General features: G+C 46.4%; 1 protein-coding gene and 1 non-coding gene across 2 annotated transcripts in view; both read left to right on the top strand.

The window, feature by feature from the left end:
* The window catches only part of LOC119436935 (potassium channel subfamily T member 1-like), a 596,918-nt gene that overhangs the window by 554,549 nt on the left and 26,366 nt on the right, over positions 1-16,003 (top strand). Inside the window, exons 13-20 of the mRNA XM_049660126.1 lie at positions 615-723; positions 7,600-7,749; positions 9,800-10,017; positions 11,433-11,649; positions 13,053-13,158; positions 13,881-14,053; positions 15,046-15,117; positions 15,614-15,748. Coding sequence (XP_049516083.1) covers positions 615-723; positions 7,600-7,749; positions 9,800-10,017; positions 11,433-11,649; positions 13,053-13,158; positions 13,881-14,053; positions 15,046-15,117; positions 15,614-15,748 — 1,180 coding nt within the window. The remainder of the gene's footprint in view (positions 1-614; positions 724-7,599; positions 7,750-9,799; positions 10,018-11,432; positions 11,650-13,052; positions 13,159-13,880; positions 14,054-15,045; positions 15,118-15,613; positions 15,749-16,003) is intronic.
* Positions 12,440-12,621, top strand: LOC119437777 (U2 spliceosomal RNA). The gene has a single exon (XR_005189535.1). It is a non-coding gene; the product is annotated as a U2 spliceosomal RNA (small nuclear RNA).

Here is a 16,003-nt window from a genome sequence, read left to right as displayed (position 1 = left end):
CAGGGCGCAAGTTGGAATCAGCTAGCGCAAGAAAGGGGTAATTGGAGATCGCTGATGATGATGATAATTGCTGCCTACATGGTCATTTTGAAATGTACAAACACGGGACTAGACATTTGTGCTGATTCCCTTCAACTTTCCAATGCCGTAGAGGTTGTAACTAAGTTGATTAACGTAATTAGGTTAATTAGTGAATGGATTTCGGTCGTTTTTATTGAAAACTATGTCCAGCCAAGCAACTAATTTTTCTGTAGTAGCATGATTCGAGTTAATTTTATAGGTTTGTTTTTTATTAAGATTTCGAAGTAAAACACACACACACACACACACACACACACACACACACACACACACACACACACACACACACACACACATGCATACATTGTATAAGCGTACTGGCGTTTAAGCGCTGCTTATAGCCCAGCGACCAAAGTACCTTTAAAGGGCCCATATGCCCTACAATCATGAATATGCAATAATCCAATATGAACGATTGTAAGCATGCGGATATGGGTTTTTGTGTAGGTTTTCACATGTTCACTGTGGAGGTTACGTTCATGCGTATCGTATAAGGCTGCAGAAATTGTGATATCGCCGTTCCTCCCGTGCAGAACATGTGGTTTGCGAGGACGAGTTCAAGTACGCCCTGCTGGCCAACAACTGCCTCTGCCCCGGTGCCTCCACCCTAGTAACGCTCCTGCTGCACACATCGCGCGGGCAGTGAGTAAACGATTTCATCACGCGCATCTCACGACGCGTGATGGGGCTCTTCCAAGCAAGTGATTTGTGCATGCAGACGCCAACGTGTTGCTTGCGCTCATCTTCTCTATAGAACGGCCATATGCCCGAACATTGATCCTGTATCACAACGCAGAATCTGCCAACACACGATAAATCATTCATTGACAGCTTGAACTTTATTTTTTTTTACAACTTAAACAATGGCTGCTGAAACTTATGCACCTAACGTCATTGATATCGGTGTTACGTAACAACACAGGTGCAGATTGAGACTGTCTGAACAACGCAAAACTGCCGGCTGTGACGCGTACGGAACGAGGTAATGCGTAATGTGTGAAAAAAGCAACGATAAGTTCTCAAAGTGACGGCTAGATTGTGGCAATGATCGCGTAAATAAGGCGAGATTGCACGGTCGCCCTAGATGTTGTCTTAGTTGTAGGCTTCCATTTATTCGCGTCCATTTATTTCAAGGCTTTTTTTTTTTTCGTCTTCTAAAAGCTCGTCAACCAAGGTAAACCGAACATGTAGCACGCGAAAGGAGCGAAGAGCCGTAGAACGAGGAAAAAAAAAGAAGAGGGGGGGGTTACAATTTGCGGTCAAGTCTCTTGGGACAGGTGTCACAGTAGGGGCTACAACCACGAGTTGCTCGCCACACGGTTAGCATCGGTCGCTTCGCCTTCTTTTCGCATTTCGTATTTTCGTCGAGGAGCTTCTTTTCTTTCTGCTCAAACACTCCTGGCGCCCAGCGCATCACCGGGCTTAAGCTACAACGGACACCTTGTTGCATCGCAAACGGTGCAATTTTTTTGTTGTTGTTGTTTTGTTTTGTTCCCCGCGTGCTTACTTCCCATTGTTCCTCTGCATTTCGCGGTGATCTTCTTTATTTCTTTTCTTCGCAGCTCGGTGCGAACCATGTACGCGCGCGGCCGAGAAGGCAGTTGTATCTGAACGTTTAGCCGCATTCACTGTTTCCTTTAATGTTTCCTAGCTACTTGTCACAATGTGCAGTACACGTCCCGTAGTAATGAGCCCAATTTTCTCACTGCTCCTCCTCCTTTTTTTTCCCCGTCAGTGATCGTCGTCTTTTTCGCGAAATGGGGCCCAGTTTGAGGCTAAAGACAAACCCTGGTAGAAACAGAGAGCCTAAGACACGATTCAAGAAAGCCGGAGAGCAGCTAGCGTTGTCTCAGACCAAGCATCGCTTATGAAAGCGTGTTATTCTACCGTTGCCACATCCACGCACGTGCCTACCTTCAGGGTGCTGGAACCACTTCGTCTCAGCGATGTGTCAGCTTGCGCCGGCGATGCTTGCCGGCTGCTCTCGGTGCCTCCGTTTGTTTGTCCACGTCTGTTTCGAGCGACTATAATTAACGCCGAACAGTGATTCAGCGCTGGTGGCATGCGAATCTCGCAAGAAGCGCCATGCCGATTTAGGTGACTCCTTTTGCTCGCATCTCCCCGGCTCATGCAGTGCCCGAGTGTATGCTAGCTTTCACTGATCTCTCAGTCATTCCTGAATTTTTTTTTAAATCTCGCTTTATGTAGGGCGCATGCGAGTATTTAGACTGTTCAATATTCGGATGTCTGGCTCTAACCTTTATGAATAGCTTAAAACGCGTCGCTTTCGCGCAAATTCAGGAGACCGCGGTTTCTGGGCCAAAAGAAACATTGCGGATTCCCTGGACGAAGTCAGAGGAAAGAATAAGCGAGGTTACGAGTAAAGAAGCTTCTTATCCGACTCGTACGGCATGTCTCTTCCCCGGGCTGAGCATTTTCCTCCGTAGCTTTTGTTTATCAAGGGGCATTCACGGCGATTTCAAAGGCCTGTGCTCGCAGGATTACGCTTATTTCCACGCCTAAATTAAACTTTTCTTCCGCTCTTGTGGACAGCGTCGGAGAGAAGTAGTCGTGCAGTGCAGCTTCACTGGAATGTGGTGTACTTTAAATGAAAATTTCCATTCGCAGTCGGTCCATCTTTGTCAGTTTTGGACGAGTTACGAGGAAATGTTGGTATAACCGTGTGAATTTAACCTCCATGAGCAAGTCTAAGACGAGAGAACTTCGCTTTCAATTCGTATTTATTTGCACGTTTATATACCAACACCTGCAGTAAAAGCTATAGCGTAGTGTTTGAAAGTGGAGGAATCTGCGGGATATCTTGCAGCGGAACTTTAATCGCGTTTGAAAGATTGCATTTATCTTGCTGAAGACACTGAATCAACGATATTTCCTGTTGTCTGATTCATTTCCTGTAATCGTCTAGGTTTTGCTATAATTTACACAACTATGTCTCACAGCAGCACTTTTTCTTTTATCTCTCTCTTTAATCAAGCAAAAAACTGGATACATTAGGTTTTTTTTTTTTGGTGGGGGGGGGGGGGGAGATGCATCTTGCTTCTGCGGATATGACACGCGAGCAAACATAGATAATTTGCAAGCTAATTTTACGATTAATCATTACAATTTTTTTTTGTTCGGGTAAACTTATTTTTAGAGTGAAGCAACCTTTCTTAATGTATTTCATAAGTGCGGTTTCTCTGTCCGGCGCAGGCTTTGCGGCTTTTTCAGGTACGTCTCTCGTCTTTTGCACACTGAGGAAAAGGAAAGAGTGGAGAAGGAAAGGCAGGGAGGTTAACCAGTTCAGCACAACCGGTTTGCTACCCTACACATGGGAGCGGGATGAGGGGGAATGAAAGATGGGGAGGAGAGACTGTGCATTCTTTAACGGCAGCATGTTCTTTTAATAGTGGAAGCGCCTTTCATTATAACTGTAAGATATCGATGAGCTTTCTTTTTTCTTTCTTCTTTCCGTTGCGCTTCAGTGGGAGTTCAGTTATATCACAAAAGGAAAGAAAAAAATGTTAAAGAAGCTGGAAAAGCACTTCGGTAATGCGGTAACGAACGTTCATCTTCGTCGCTGCATTACGAAGTTGAACTCCCCGTCTAAAACTTTGCGAGAACAAAACAGTGCTATGCTTGGGCGCTATAACTTAAAATAGGGCGCGAATGTGATGCCCTTGTCTGATGAGATTGACCGCAAACAAAGCGTATAACCACTCGACGCACGTCAAAACATGAGGATGTCATTATGGGAAGCGCCAGGCGCAGACAAGTTTGCATGTGCTAGGCGCGCAACGGGCTCATTTCGCCACAATGTTCTAGACATGAAACCCTCCTAGGCGTAATGAATGCGCATGGCTGGGCTCTTGCCGCGAGGTTCCCTTGCCTAAGCGCAAACACCGCTTGCTGAGCGTGTTTACGCCTATCAGCGCTCGTGTATTTGTTTAATAGCTTCTATACCCTAACCAAGATATGCAAGGAGAGCCTTGCGTATCTTGGTTAGGGTATAGATGCCGATAACAAGCACAGACATCACTCCTCCCTAACGCAACAGGTTGCGACAGTTTGAACTTCGAGTTTCTTTTCGTGTCTCATACTTGTTTTTGTTTTTTCGGTTGGAGACTGGCTTGTAGTCTAGGACATTTCAGTTATTTATTTTTTTCTTTGCTTGAGAATTACAAAGGCAATAATATCGGCTCCTCACGAGTCGAAAATTCTCATGTATTGGTGATAAAATCCCTATAAGGCATGGATTCGCATGCCTTTTGCAGCCCAGCGTGTGGCGAAATTGCAGAACTATTGCCGTTCTGTAAAGTAGGCGTCTTTCGAACAGATTGTTTTTGCCAGGCAGTATATGTGGGTTTTATTTTTCACTCAAATGTTGCTTCATCGATTCTAGAAGAAGCTTACGAAGTCAACATACTTAAGCTGATACTTAAGCAGGTAACTGCCAGTCACCTGAGTACGAAAAGAAACTATTCGTTGTTGACCAAAAACCGCCCAGTTTAGAAGGCGAAAAAAATAAAACCCGCCTTCGCTACACCGACGAATTTGGGCTCCCCTTTAGGGGAAAAAAATACAAAAGAACAAATAAACAGAAAAGAAAAACTGTGAAAAGTATTCTACTGCAGAGGCGAATTTTTCGGTGTAGAGGCTTATGGCACCCAATGATGTAAGATGCTGTAGCAAATATGCGATAAATTCCCTTCAGAAATGGGGGAGTGAAGAAGAAATTCCTTAAGATTTATTAGCGTCTGCTCGTAAATCACACATAGAGCTCACGAGGCATGTGTTCTAAGATAACTTACGAAAAAATATATCCACTCCTTTCAGCTTAACGAGGTGCTCTCAGAATTCACCCCTTTTATAACGGCAGAATATGAGTACGCATGCACAGAAGTGTACATGTCGTGCGGTTTATTCCTGTATTTGCCCAGCTACTTTAGGGACCAGAGCAGGAATATCAAAGTATACGACGCGGCGAGGTGTGGGTCAGAAAAAGTAAACAGTAATGGCGTTCGGCATGTCCCATCATTACTGGTTAAATTGTGCCCTGTAATGAAAGAGGCGCAACGCAGTTCCCAAAGTGAATATATTGGTAGTCGGTACATATTCATAACGAGAAGAAACCACTATCGAGTAATAAGCACGAGCATAACAAGGAGAGACGTGCTCATTTCTCCTTGTTATGCGACGAGGCTTGTTGCAATGACATGTCTTGAAACCTGTTTTGCTGTTAGCGCACATGGGCTCGGATAAGCAATATGTGAGCGTGACGTCGTATCGTGTCGTATAAACTGCATGAAAATGAGGTGCCAGCTGGCGTTTCTCCAGTGGAGAAAAACTTCTTTTTAAGTCATCTGCGAGAGAACTTACTGTCGCCGACTTCGGAGTGAACACTACCTCTATACATTTCTTGTACTGTATGAAGTCTTTTGCCGTTATTATTTGCGAACTCTGTAATCCACTCCTGCTTTGGCCAAACTTAGCTTGGATTATATAAATAACCAAATAGACTGCACGCGCAGTCGTCAAAAGTAGCTGAAAGTAAGGTGGTTTTACAGCGTCTTCATTTTATGACGCCAATTCGCAATGCGACATGGCAGGAGAAGGTGAGGTTGAGCAAAATAAAATGGCAAACCCATGACTCTTTACCCGTAAATCCGCTTTGTTTCTCTCACAGAAGGGTTCCTTTTTGCTTGTTTGTTTTATATTATTTTCCTTTTAGCACCTTTTCCCAGGCATTCACTGGTACCGATAAGAGACAGATATTCCTATCTGAATGCGAGGTCATTTGATAAGATACTGCAGCTAAAGTAACAATTAGTGTGAAATGTAAAAAGAGAGAAAAAATATCTTTTTGGGGGGGTCTAGCTTGACAACTCTGAAAGAGCTATCTATAGTTGGCGAGCTTGAAACATGCAATTCAATAACTATAGGTTGCGAGGAGCAGGAGTGCAGGAGCAATCTTTCCAAGTTCACACCTGCCGAGGTGAAGCTTTGCTTCTCACTACTGTCTTTCACAGCTTTAAAACGAGACGCATAATAAACCAGTTATGAACAAATAACAGAAAATAATAATGAATTCTGCAGCAGTGCACGCATTCGCGCCCTATCTACTTGTCGCCCACACGGTGTCTTCGCGTGACCCCTACACTTCCGTCAGCATTAAAATTGTTACCAAAATCTAATAGTTATAAGCAGTGAGAGAGTAATGGGGCACTTTCTTCACCGTAGTACAGTTTTGTAGATGAGGCTCTTTTTTTGGGGCGGTATTGAATGTAATTCGCGTTTTATAGGCATTAATTGTGTCGTTGTGGAACTCAAGGGCGCGCAAGGCGCTTAAATTGCGACCTTGTGCTTACGTATACGAGCAATATCATTCAAGCAGGTTGGGTTCATAAGCTTAGCAAACACGCATCCCGCGCGTTGAGTCTATGTTCTCGGTACGAACAAAGGAAATAGTATTTCTTTTTTTTTTTTTCAAACTTTGTGGAGATGCATAATTTGACCAGTAGCGCAAACGGCATCTTTTTTCCGGCTGTCTTTTTTTTTCTATAATTGATCGCAGCGGAAACTTTGGTCACTTCCGTCTTGTGACGGAGTGAACGTAAGTGGTTGATATCCGGCATTCAGCGACATCGTAACTCTGCCTGTGTGATGGTTCTCAACTGAGCTAGTTGGCTCATACTTTCCGGGAATTTAGGAGACACTTATTTGGACAACACAAACCCCCACTTCCCTAAAAATTAAGTAATAATAAAAAAATAAAACGGGGGGAGGGGGCTCTGCTTGCATGTCGGGCCATCTGCCATTTCACTCTCAACTGTGTATGCAGCTTACAGTTTAATGACGTGCGTATAATATGTAAGACCTGTGATAAAGGGGCACGAGAGATACTAGAAACCTTCACCATTGAAGAAAATGGTCAAAAATGCTTCAGTGCTCCGTCCATAACACTGACGAACAAGGAAAAAGAATGTCTTCGTAGCAGGATTGGACAACAGCGAATATAGATACACGTATCTATGAAGCATCCAAGGTCCTATGCCTTCTCGTTCAAAGCAACGTTGCTTGACGTACGTCAAGCTTTAAATTTTCTTATCTAATTCCTTCGAGACATTGGCTTAATTTACAATACAAGCTCTAGCCTGGTTCCATCAACACCATCACCTTTGTATGGTGATTGTACGTACCTTGATCATGTTTTTTTTTTGTCTTTCTCTCTTTCTGCCCTCCTCTTTCAAGGCCTTCCTTTCTCCACTCTACTTCCCTATCAAGAGTGTCATGTGGACACCTATACATATATACGCCGGCAGAATTCTCTGCATTTCGTTAAATAGCTTTATCTCACTCTGTATCAGCATCTTTCTTGTGTATGTGTTTTTGTATTTGAGTCCTGATATGTACCCTGCGAGTGCCACTAAAAGTTCAGTTGGTGTAGTTCCCCAATGTGTCGTGTTCTCGCCTGCGTGCCTCTCAGCTGCGTTGCCCGCCTGCACTGTCCTCCTGCAGGGAGGGCCAGACGTCGGCCGAAGAGTGGCACCGGCTGTACGGCAAGTGCTCGGGCAACGAGATCTACCACATCCGGCTGGCCGACAGCCGCTTCTTTGGCGAGTACGAGGGCAAGAGCTTCACCTACGCATCTTTCCACTCGCACAGAAAGTGAGCGCGTCTCTTCTCCTCGTTCCGATTTGCATGTTTCCCCTGTGCAAGAGAGAGAGGCGGGGCACGTTCTCGCAGCCTTTTGGTGTAGCATGGGCGCGGGCTTCAAAGTGTCGACCTTATGCGGCTATAGGACGAGTCGCGAATAGTTTGTTTGCGCCCGTTAGACACTTCCGTGCGGACGAAAGTGTCTAACGGACGCTTGCGTGCCGGATGCGAAATGTTGGTTGGGAGCGCACTGGTGGAGAATTACACGCAGCTCGCAGTGAGAACCCGCGATTTACTCCCGCACGCAATGCAGCAGTTTATTGCAACCCCTGCCTTTACCCTAAAATCGCGCCTAACATATTGATTTTCCAAACGCCGCAATACAAGCAACGCTATGCAGGAGTGCATAATCCGTGAGATTCCGATCATAACGTACAAGTACGCGAAAAATTTATTGCATTTTTCACTGCCGGCGAGAGCGAAGCACCGATAAAGGTGGCATCTGCTATTGGCTGGCCACGTCTTCCGGGCAAGCAACAGTGCCGCATCACGCGAGATTCGGCAATTTTATACCACACTAACGTTCCGCACCATTGCTTATGCACTAGTAGAAGTTTTCTTTTTCTTTTATACAGTGGTGACACAGGGAGCTTATAGGCACGGATGAGAGGAGGAGAGAATGGATGCGTTGTTGCGTTGACAGGGTAGCGCTATACAAGTGGAGCGCTATTGTATGTTCGCTGTTAATTGTAGTTATTTTACGACGTGACGCACGTGCGACGTACAGGCGTCTGGCACTCGCAATGCTGTGTTATCGTCGCAAAGCAAGAACAGCACGACCGTCCGACTTCAAGGCTTAGAAGGCGAACGTCTCGTGCATTAGAAAACATTTCCGTCTGTGGGATATCTTCTGGGCTCGTTTGAGACATTTAACGCTCCTGTGAGTTAAGGACGAAGTTATAGGTTTATAAATAGTGATAAAAATAGGCATGCATATACGTTTAAGCGATGAGATCCGCAGAGCTGTAGAAAGACGTTCTTTAGTAAGCTATTTAGCTCAATACTTTCGAGAGCTTAGCAGCTATTTAGTAGGCTCTCGAAAGGTGATAAAAAGAAACTATAGGGCAGGCTATCGTCGACATCGTCTCCGTTCTTCTATGTTTTCGCTGTTGAATTCAGAAATTATGGTTTTATATTACATTCTTCTCTCTACAAATTTCTGTAGTTCATTCGCTGCTATATATAGAGCAAATGAAAACAGGGCTACGGCGTGATCTGCTAATCTGTAGTGTGTATTCCGTTTCCGTATTATCCTTCACGCTAATACATTCTGCAGTATGAAGAGATATCGTGTATGAGGCTCTGAATTAGGTTAGGTCTCGCTATCTCTTCGGTGTAATCGCTCTTCCCTATCTACCGAAGAAATTTTCTTTTTTCTTGAGCACAAAGAAGGGTGGGTTAGGTAGCTATGGTTCTGCTGGTCTTCCGGAAACACGCTAATGTTCTGGAACATCGACGTAACTATTGCTAACACCACGATGACTTAAGACCTATGCAATGTCCGTTTTCTTCTTTAATTGAAGGCGAGATTAAAGATTTTTATTTCTTTTCTTAAGGAACTGCGGTCGAAGTCACAAAGCTTTTTGTTCGTAAATGCTCTTCGCCATTGGCATGCCGCCTTTGTTAATAATATCTCCAGCATCAGCATTGACTGGCATCTCCTGTTTTGAACAGTTATTGCGTCAGAAATGTTTTGTGAATACGGGCGTTGAACTTGATTTATTCTAAACTACGAAACAAGAAAATATGTGCAAGTGTGGTCTTCGACATGCGTTTGAGCTAAGATTATGCTGTGTTTTATAACGAGTACCGAGCAGACCCTCTTTTCGCCGTGACGGCTGCTATGTGCTGCTCAGCCACCAAATACGTAATCTGTGGAATATGTCACCACACGTAACGCCATCCATGGCGCAGGAATATTCTCAATGGCCGCTTTCCAAAGCACAGGTCGGCGCCTCCTCTCACTTCCGCGAGCTCCACCGACCGCGTCTACTTTCCGCAGGTACGGTGTGGCGCTGGTGGGCGTGCAGACGGACGTGCACGGCCAGTGGCCCGTGCTGCTGAACCCGGGACCGGCCTACATCATGAAGGGGTCGGACATCTGCTTCTACATGAACATCACCAAGGAGGAGAACAGCGCCTTCCTTCCTGCCGCCGGCGACGACGCCAAGCCTCAGGACGCCGCTGACAAGGCCGCCGCCGATGCCAAGGCTAGGACAGGTCGGTGTCCGCACACGATCGCGTTCTAAATATTAGTAAGATGACGGCTCGAACCTCGCGGTTCGCCTGAGTGCTTACAACGCACTGCGTGATTTGACGCGCGGAGTGGTGGAGGCGAACGTACCGCTCGTCGTATCGATTTGCTGTTGCGTTTGTAGCACGATGAAACCGCCAATACATAAAGAGCTGACGATATCAACAACTCGCTTTCTGTGTGTGCTTCTTCAGGCTTGCGTAGAGAAAGCTCTATCCTAACAAAAAAATAATGCATCGAAATCACCTTCCTTAGTGCCCGTCGTAACACCTTCTCGGCATCACACATTTACGATAATATTGTAATCAGATAGGTTTACTGGTGCGTGTCGCCATCAAGGTAGCGAGTGCAGCTCATTATTATTAACAGCTCCACCCACCGCCGCAAGTAGGTCAGCAGTTACGGGGCTGCTGAACGAAGCCGTGCTCTATCGCCACGCGCGCCCACCATATAGTATCGCCGCACATCAAAGCCCAAGTAGTTGTTGCCCAGCTGTTAACACACGCTCGATGTAAACTGTCGCAACTGAGCAAACCTTCCTTACCACCGCCATTGGGATCTAATTTATGCCCTTGCGGCAATGTCCGGTTAGTACCCGGACGCACTGCCTGCTGTGCTACCACGCAAAGTTCGCCCTACGTAATGTTCGCAGACCCTAAAAGTGTTCGAGTCTGTGCATGCATTTAGGAGGCCACAAAAGGTCATACCGCAGCGCACGAGCACGAAGTTGTGAGCACTGCAAAGAAGTTGTTCTAAAAAAGATGGTGGTGTCTGCTGTGAAAACCTGCTTCAGGAAATGAGTGAGCGCCAGAGGAAGCGCTGAAGTTTGATTACCTTTTAAGTACAAAACACGTTGCTGGACGCTTCGTAGCATAGCTTTTGTGTCATGGCCACTCCCGCCTGCTAGCACAATTGATGCCTATTTAATTATGCCTGGAGCTGATGCAGTGCATGAAGTACGATTTCGGGAGCCATGCTCAGTGTTCCTCTCGGTCTGTTTTATTAACGGCAGATGGTAAGGTTACTGAAGGTCGCGGTCATGGTTCCGTAAAACAGCAGCAATGGCAGAGTGTGTGCGAGTCAAGTGTCAAAGCCATCCGACATGGTATGCGTTTGCGTGGACAGGCGGCCAATTCACGAGGCAAACAATTAAACACGCGTTCAGCTTCGTGCACACCGGGTATGAATGTAATGCTGCATGGCAGTACCGATGCGTTCGTGCCCGCAGGACACATATGCCTTCAACCATTACCATTTGTAACACATTTGAAGTGGGCATCAGAGGAGAATTTCGTGGCCCGCGCATTTACTTGCGGTTACGGGAAACACCTGCAATTGCATTTCGTTCCGTCATTTTCTCTTGACATACTTCCCACGACAGAAAGCGGCAAATCGCGGTTCGACTTCCGGAGCCGCAAGCAGCACCTGGAGGTTCCGAAGCCCGAGGAGGCACGCGGTCGGCGACCCAGCATCGCACCCGTGCCCGACCTCGGCCAGAGCGAAGAGGGCACGCAGCTCGACAGCGAGGACGATGCTCTGGGCATCGAGGAGGAGAAGTACCTGGAGAACTCCTGGAACACGCCCGCCGAGGAGTCCGAGTGAGTGCCGCCGGGAACCGACCCCGCGGATGATAACTTTGTACTGTAGTGGGGAAGAGAGTCAGCAGCCATTGAGAGAGGATGACGAAGTCCAGAAGTAAAATGTTGCGGGTGGGCGGGGGGGAAAGTGTCGGTCTCTAAAAGGCAACGTGCATAAGTAGATCATAGGCACAGAATTTCGTAAAAAAATCAGTGCCATTCCACTTTGTGAAGATGGATGACCAGCGAAGCTGTGTATGTGGTGATTGGCCCTTGCTCCGGTGAAACGTTCCAAGTTTGCAGGATCGGGGCCACATGGACGGTTCGTATTTCATTCCGTCTCGCGGTCCTGGCGGGCAGCACGCTTACGCTTGGCGTCCGCGGCCAGCTCATCGTCGGTGGTCTCCCTCCGCCGCCGCCACGCCCATTCTCTTTTCTGTTCACGCCGTCGTTCTTGATAGGCACGCTGTTCTTCTTCAGACCGTACAACACGCGGCCTGCCCATTTCACAGTCATAGCAGAACTGAGGAAAGGAGCCTACGTAGAGCCCAAGAAAGAATGTATAAGCGTCACTGAACGAGCACGTAGAAAGAAACAGACAGACAAAGACAGCGCTGTCTTTGTGTGTCTGTTTTCTTTCTACGTCCTCGTTCAGTCGCGCTTACACATTCTATCGTGGATTCTAACCAACTAGCCCACCAACGTGTTTTAACCTACGTAGAGCATGACGTTAGGAGACAGAAGACACTCTGATTGGTCGGCACTTGTTTGAATACGCGGCATGGCGTACACGTGTATGGTGCGAACGTAGACATCACCGACGGGGGTGAAAGTGTAGTATCTGTTCTTATCAGCTTAATATCTGATATGGGTTGTATTTGGATCCAAGATATTAAACTTATTTTTGCAAGTTGGCGGAGTGCTTGAAGCCTGCATCAACTCCGCAGCGGGTCGACCCGGTATTACACTATCTTCGGGATCGGCCCACGTTTTTCGTCTACGGACATCGGTCCGCGCGAAACTAGCCATATACAGCTTCACTGTAAAACGGTCGTGGAATTGTCGAACGCGCCTTGAAATGTTTTCTGTTAACGGTGCCGTTTTTTAGTCTCCGAGGTATCCTCGCCTCTCGCGCATTGCAAGCTGTTTGAACAGTTTATTCGGGGGAACCGCACAGCACGTGCATTGCCCGCGTTGATCGGTCAGCCACGCGTGACTGGCTGATCGACAGAAGACGCAACAGAAGCGTGAAAGTTAAGAGAGAGGGACACGGGAAAAAGAGACCTGTAAAGAGTGTAGAGAATAAATTTTGGCCTTAATAATGGCTTTCTGTAATCGACTTTACCAAATGCAGTAGTACAAAATGTGTGTTTTGAGCATACGCTCGAAGTAAACGTGCAATACCGTCTTTTTTTTCTTGTCAGGATTGTAAAAGGCTTCCCTCCAGTGACTCCGTACATTGGCGTCAGTCCCAAGCTTTGCTACTTACTTAGAGACAAAAAGCCGCTATGCTGCATGCAGCTCGCTCAGGTAAGTGCTGATTGAACTTGTTCCACAATATGTTTTCTGTTAATCTTTCTTCGGTTACCCATTCTACACATTCTGGAAAGGTCATGTCCGCTAAGTGGCACGCGATAAGAGTGACAGAGGATGTCGTATATCGACAGAAAATGCGAAAGACAACCACATGGATAACTGGCGTAGATGCAGCAACCCGTAACTTCTTGTATAGGCTGCATTCCCGATCCACTGCTGTATGTGTACATAGTATGAACTTACTATGACCAAAAGTTCTTTTTTTTTTTTTTTGCCTGCAGAAAAAAAAATTTCTCAGTGGAGCTACATAAGAGTAAAGCTTTTGAATAGCACAAGAGCGTGAGAAGAATACAGGGAAGGATAGAGCGCTCACTTGAGGGTTGGAAGTTAGTGCTCTGTTCTTTCCCCTATCCTTTTCTGCGCACTTGCGCTATTCAAAACCTTTACTATGGCGTACCAACAGGCCCAAATTGCCACGATGGTGAACTAGATAAGAGGTGTTACATTTAAAAGTGTCTCTCAGCGATGCCAGAACGCTTTCCGTCTCAAACAATAACCAGAGTGAAAAGAGCAAGGAATAGTGCGAGTTGAGATTACTGTTCTAATAAAACCTTAACCCTCAGCACCATGTTGACCATGTTGATGTTGACGCGATACATCAGCAAGTGCTTGCCTTCTCGATATCATGTACTCTATTCCTACCTACTGCTGCGCAGAAATGCGAACACTGCGAGTTCCACAACGCGAAGCAGTATAACTGGCAAAACCGATGCGTTATCCTGGCGGCCGACTTCGCCAGCAAAGGCATCTACAACTTTATCGTGCCTCTTCGGGCACACTTCCACAGCCCCAACAGCCTCAGACCCATCGTGCTACTCCTGGAGAAGAAGTAAGGAATGGCGTCCCTTTCTGTCTCTTTTCTGTGTTGCTTTGGAAACGACAATTTATCAGCGCCCACTCCATACCTCACCATCTGTTAGCAAAGAGCCGCCAAAGGGCATTGTACAAGAACCAGAAGGGGTGCAGAAACCGTTGAGCATATTCTGTTGAAATATCAGAGTATCCATCCGGCGATAAATGTGAAAGCAGTATACGCTTTACCGAGGCAACATAGGTTTCAAGGACAGTAGGGGAAACATAAATGAAACTGGGACTGTGGAGACAAATACCACTGGAAGATCGCCGGCGCAAGAGAACGAATAATACGCAGTAAAGCGACCTTTCCATACAGTTAATGATGTAGCTTAGAGTATAAATATATTTAAAGATTTCAATGCGACAGCAAGTCTTAAAGAGCGAGCTTGGTGGCCTGTGTGACCGCCCCATTTCAAAGAAAATAATAGTAATAATAATCATCATGAGCACTTATCTGTATATCTACCGCGCAATTCACGTCTGGTCTAGCTTGAATAAATACGAGTGATATAAACTCTTGTATAAGCACCAATCGTAGCCTGCAGATGTGCACAATAATATTTTTGTTTGTAAGCGCAAGCGTCCAGACGAAAAAAATGTGAAACAGCATCTCGTGAACAAGTCACTGACGCATCAAGAATTGTACTTTCGGTAAAGTAAAAGTAGGGAAACTACTACGATGCAGCGCTTGGTTTAGGTATATGTACGCTGTCGGCGTCTCTTTCGCGATCAAGGATGGCATACCGTGCAGGACTTGTCTCTAGCTTGCAATTCCAATAGCCATTACCCTTGACGAAGTTTGCTATTGTTTTTCTCGTGAAAGAAACCGTCTGCTTCGTTCGGTCATTATTTTCAGTGTTTTTTTTTTCATAAGCAGTCATGAGCAGCAGGATTTTGCAAACTTACTGGTGGCCACCATAGAGTTTCTTGCCGTTGGTAACCGCGTCTATTCTGTTCCTTTTTCAGACCTCACGCGGCGTTCCTAGATGCAATTTCATGTTTCCCATTGGTCTACTGGATGCAGGGTTCTATAGACGAGTGAGTCATTTTTTCATTAATTTTTCGGTGTCCGTGCCTGACCCAACACACAGCATTCAGCATAGCTCTCTACACCGCTGGGTATAGGTGCGCCTCTATAGAGTAATCTCGCATCCTCTATCGGAAGCCGGTGACTTAAGATACCTCACTCCTGAGCATGTGGGGCTAAATGGCCTGGTCATCCGCTCTTCGTGCTTCTTATGCATCAAGGATGGCCACAGTAGTGGGCAACTGACACTTCAGTACCGTATGTGTAGAACCATTGATCAACGGGGTGCTGCGTAAAACATTGCACATGAGTGGTGGCTTGCAATGGCCCGCTCATCTGGCAGCACGAAGTCCCGAAGAGGCTGTCTTTAACCGATGTCTTCTGCCAGATAGCGAAGCCTCTGATAGCACCACTTCGGTGCGCTAGTCAGGTGCAATGGGGTCAGTGCACGGCCACATTACTCGCCTAACGCGACATTCACGGCCGCTGTTACCGCTCATATTGCAGCCTGGACGACCTGCTTCGGGCAGGCATCAACCTAGCTGACAGCGTGGTAGTAGTGAACAAGGAGACGTCCAATTCAGCCGAAGAAGACTACCTGGCGGACTGCAACACCATCGTCGCAGTGCAAACGATGTTCAAGTAAGGCCGCACATCTCGCGCGACAAGCGATGCTGAAATAACGTGGTCGCTGAGGCTTTTATGACAGCGTGGCAGCATGTTCAGACGTAGTTGTATTCTTCATATCTCCGGAGCTGTGTAGGCGAAAGAAAGACATGGTGTGGGGTTGCCATGGCAAAAAAAAAAAAACCAAAGCGGGGGGACACAATTCAGGTCTGTTATTATACCTGTGCTCCCAGCATGACACGATGTTGGGCTAGTTGATGCAGGACGTCT

Source organism: Dermacentor silvarum, chromosome 1 (genome assembly GCF_013339745.2).
Source record: "Dermacentor silvarum isolate Dsil-2018 chromosome 1, BIME_Dsil_1.4, whole genome shotgun sequence".
Taxonomy (NCBI): Eukaryota; Metazoa; Arthropoda; class Arachnida; order Ixodida; family Ixodidae; genus Dermacentor; species Dermacentor silvarum.
Note: the sequence above shows the minus strand (reverse complement) of the source record. Positions and strands in the feature narration are given on the sequence as shown.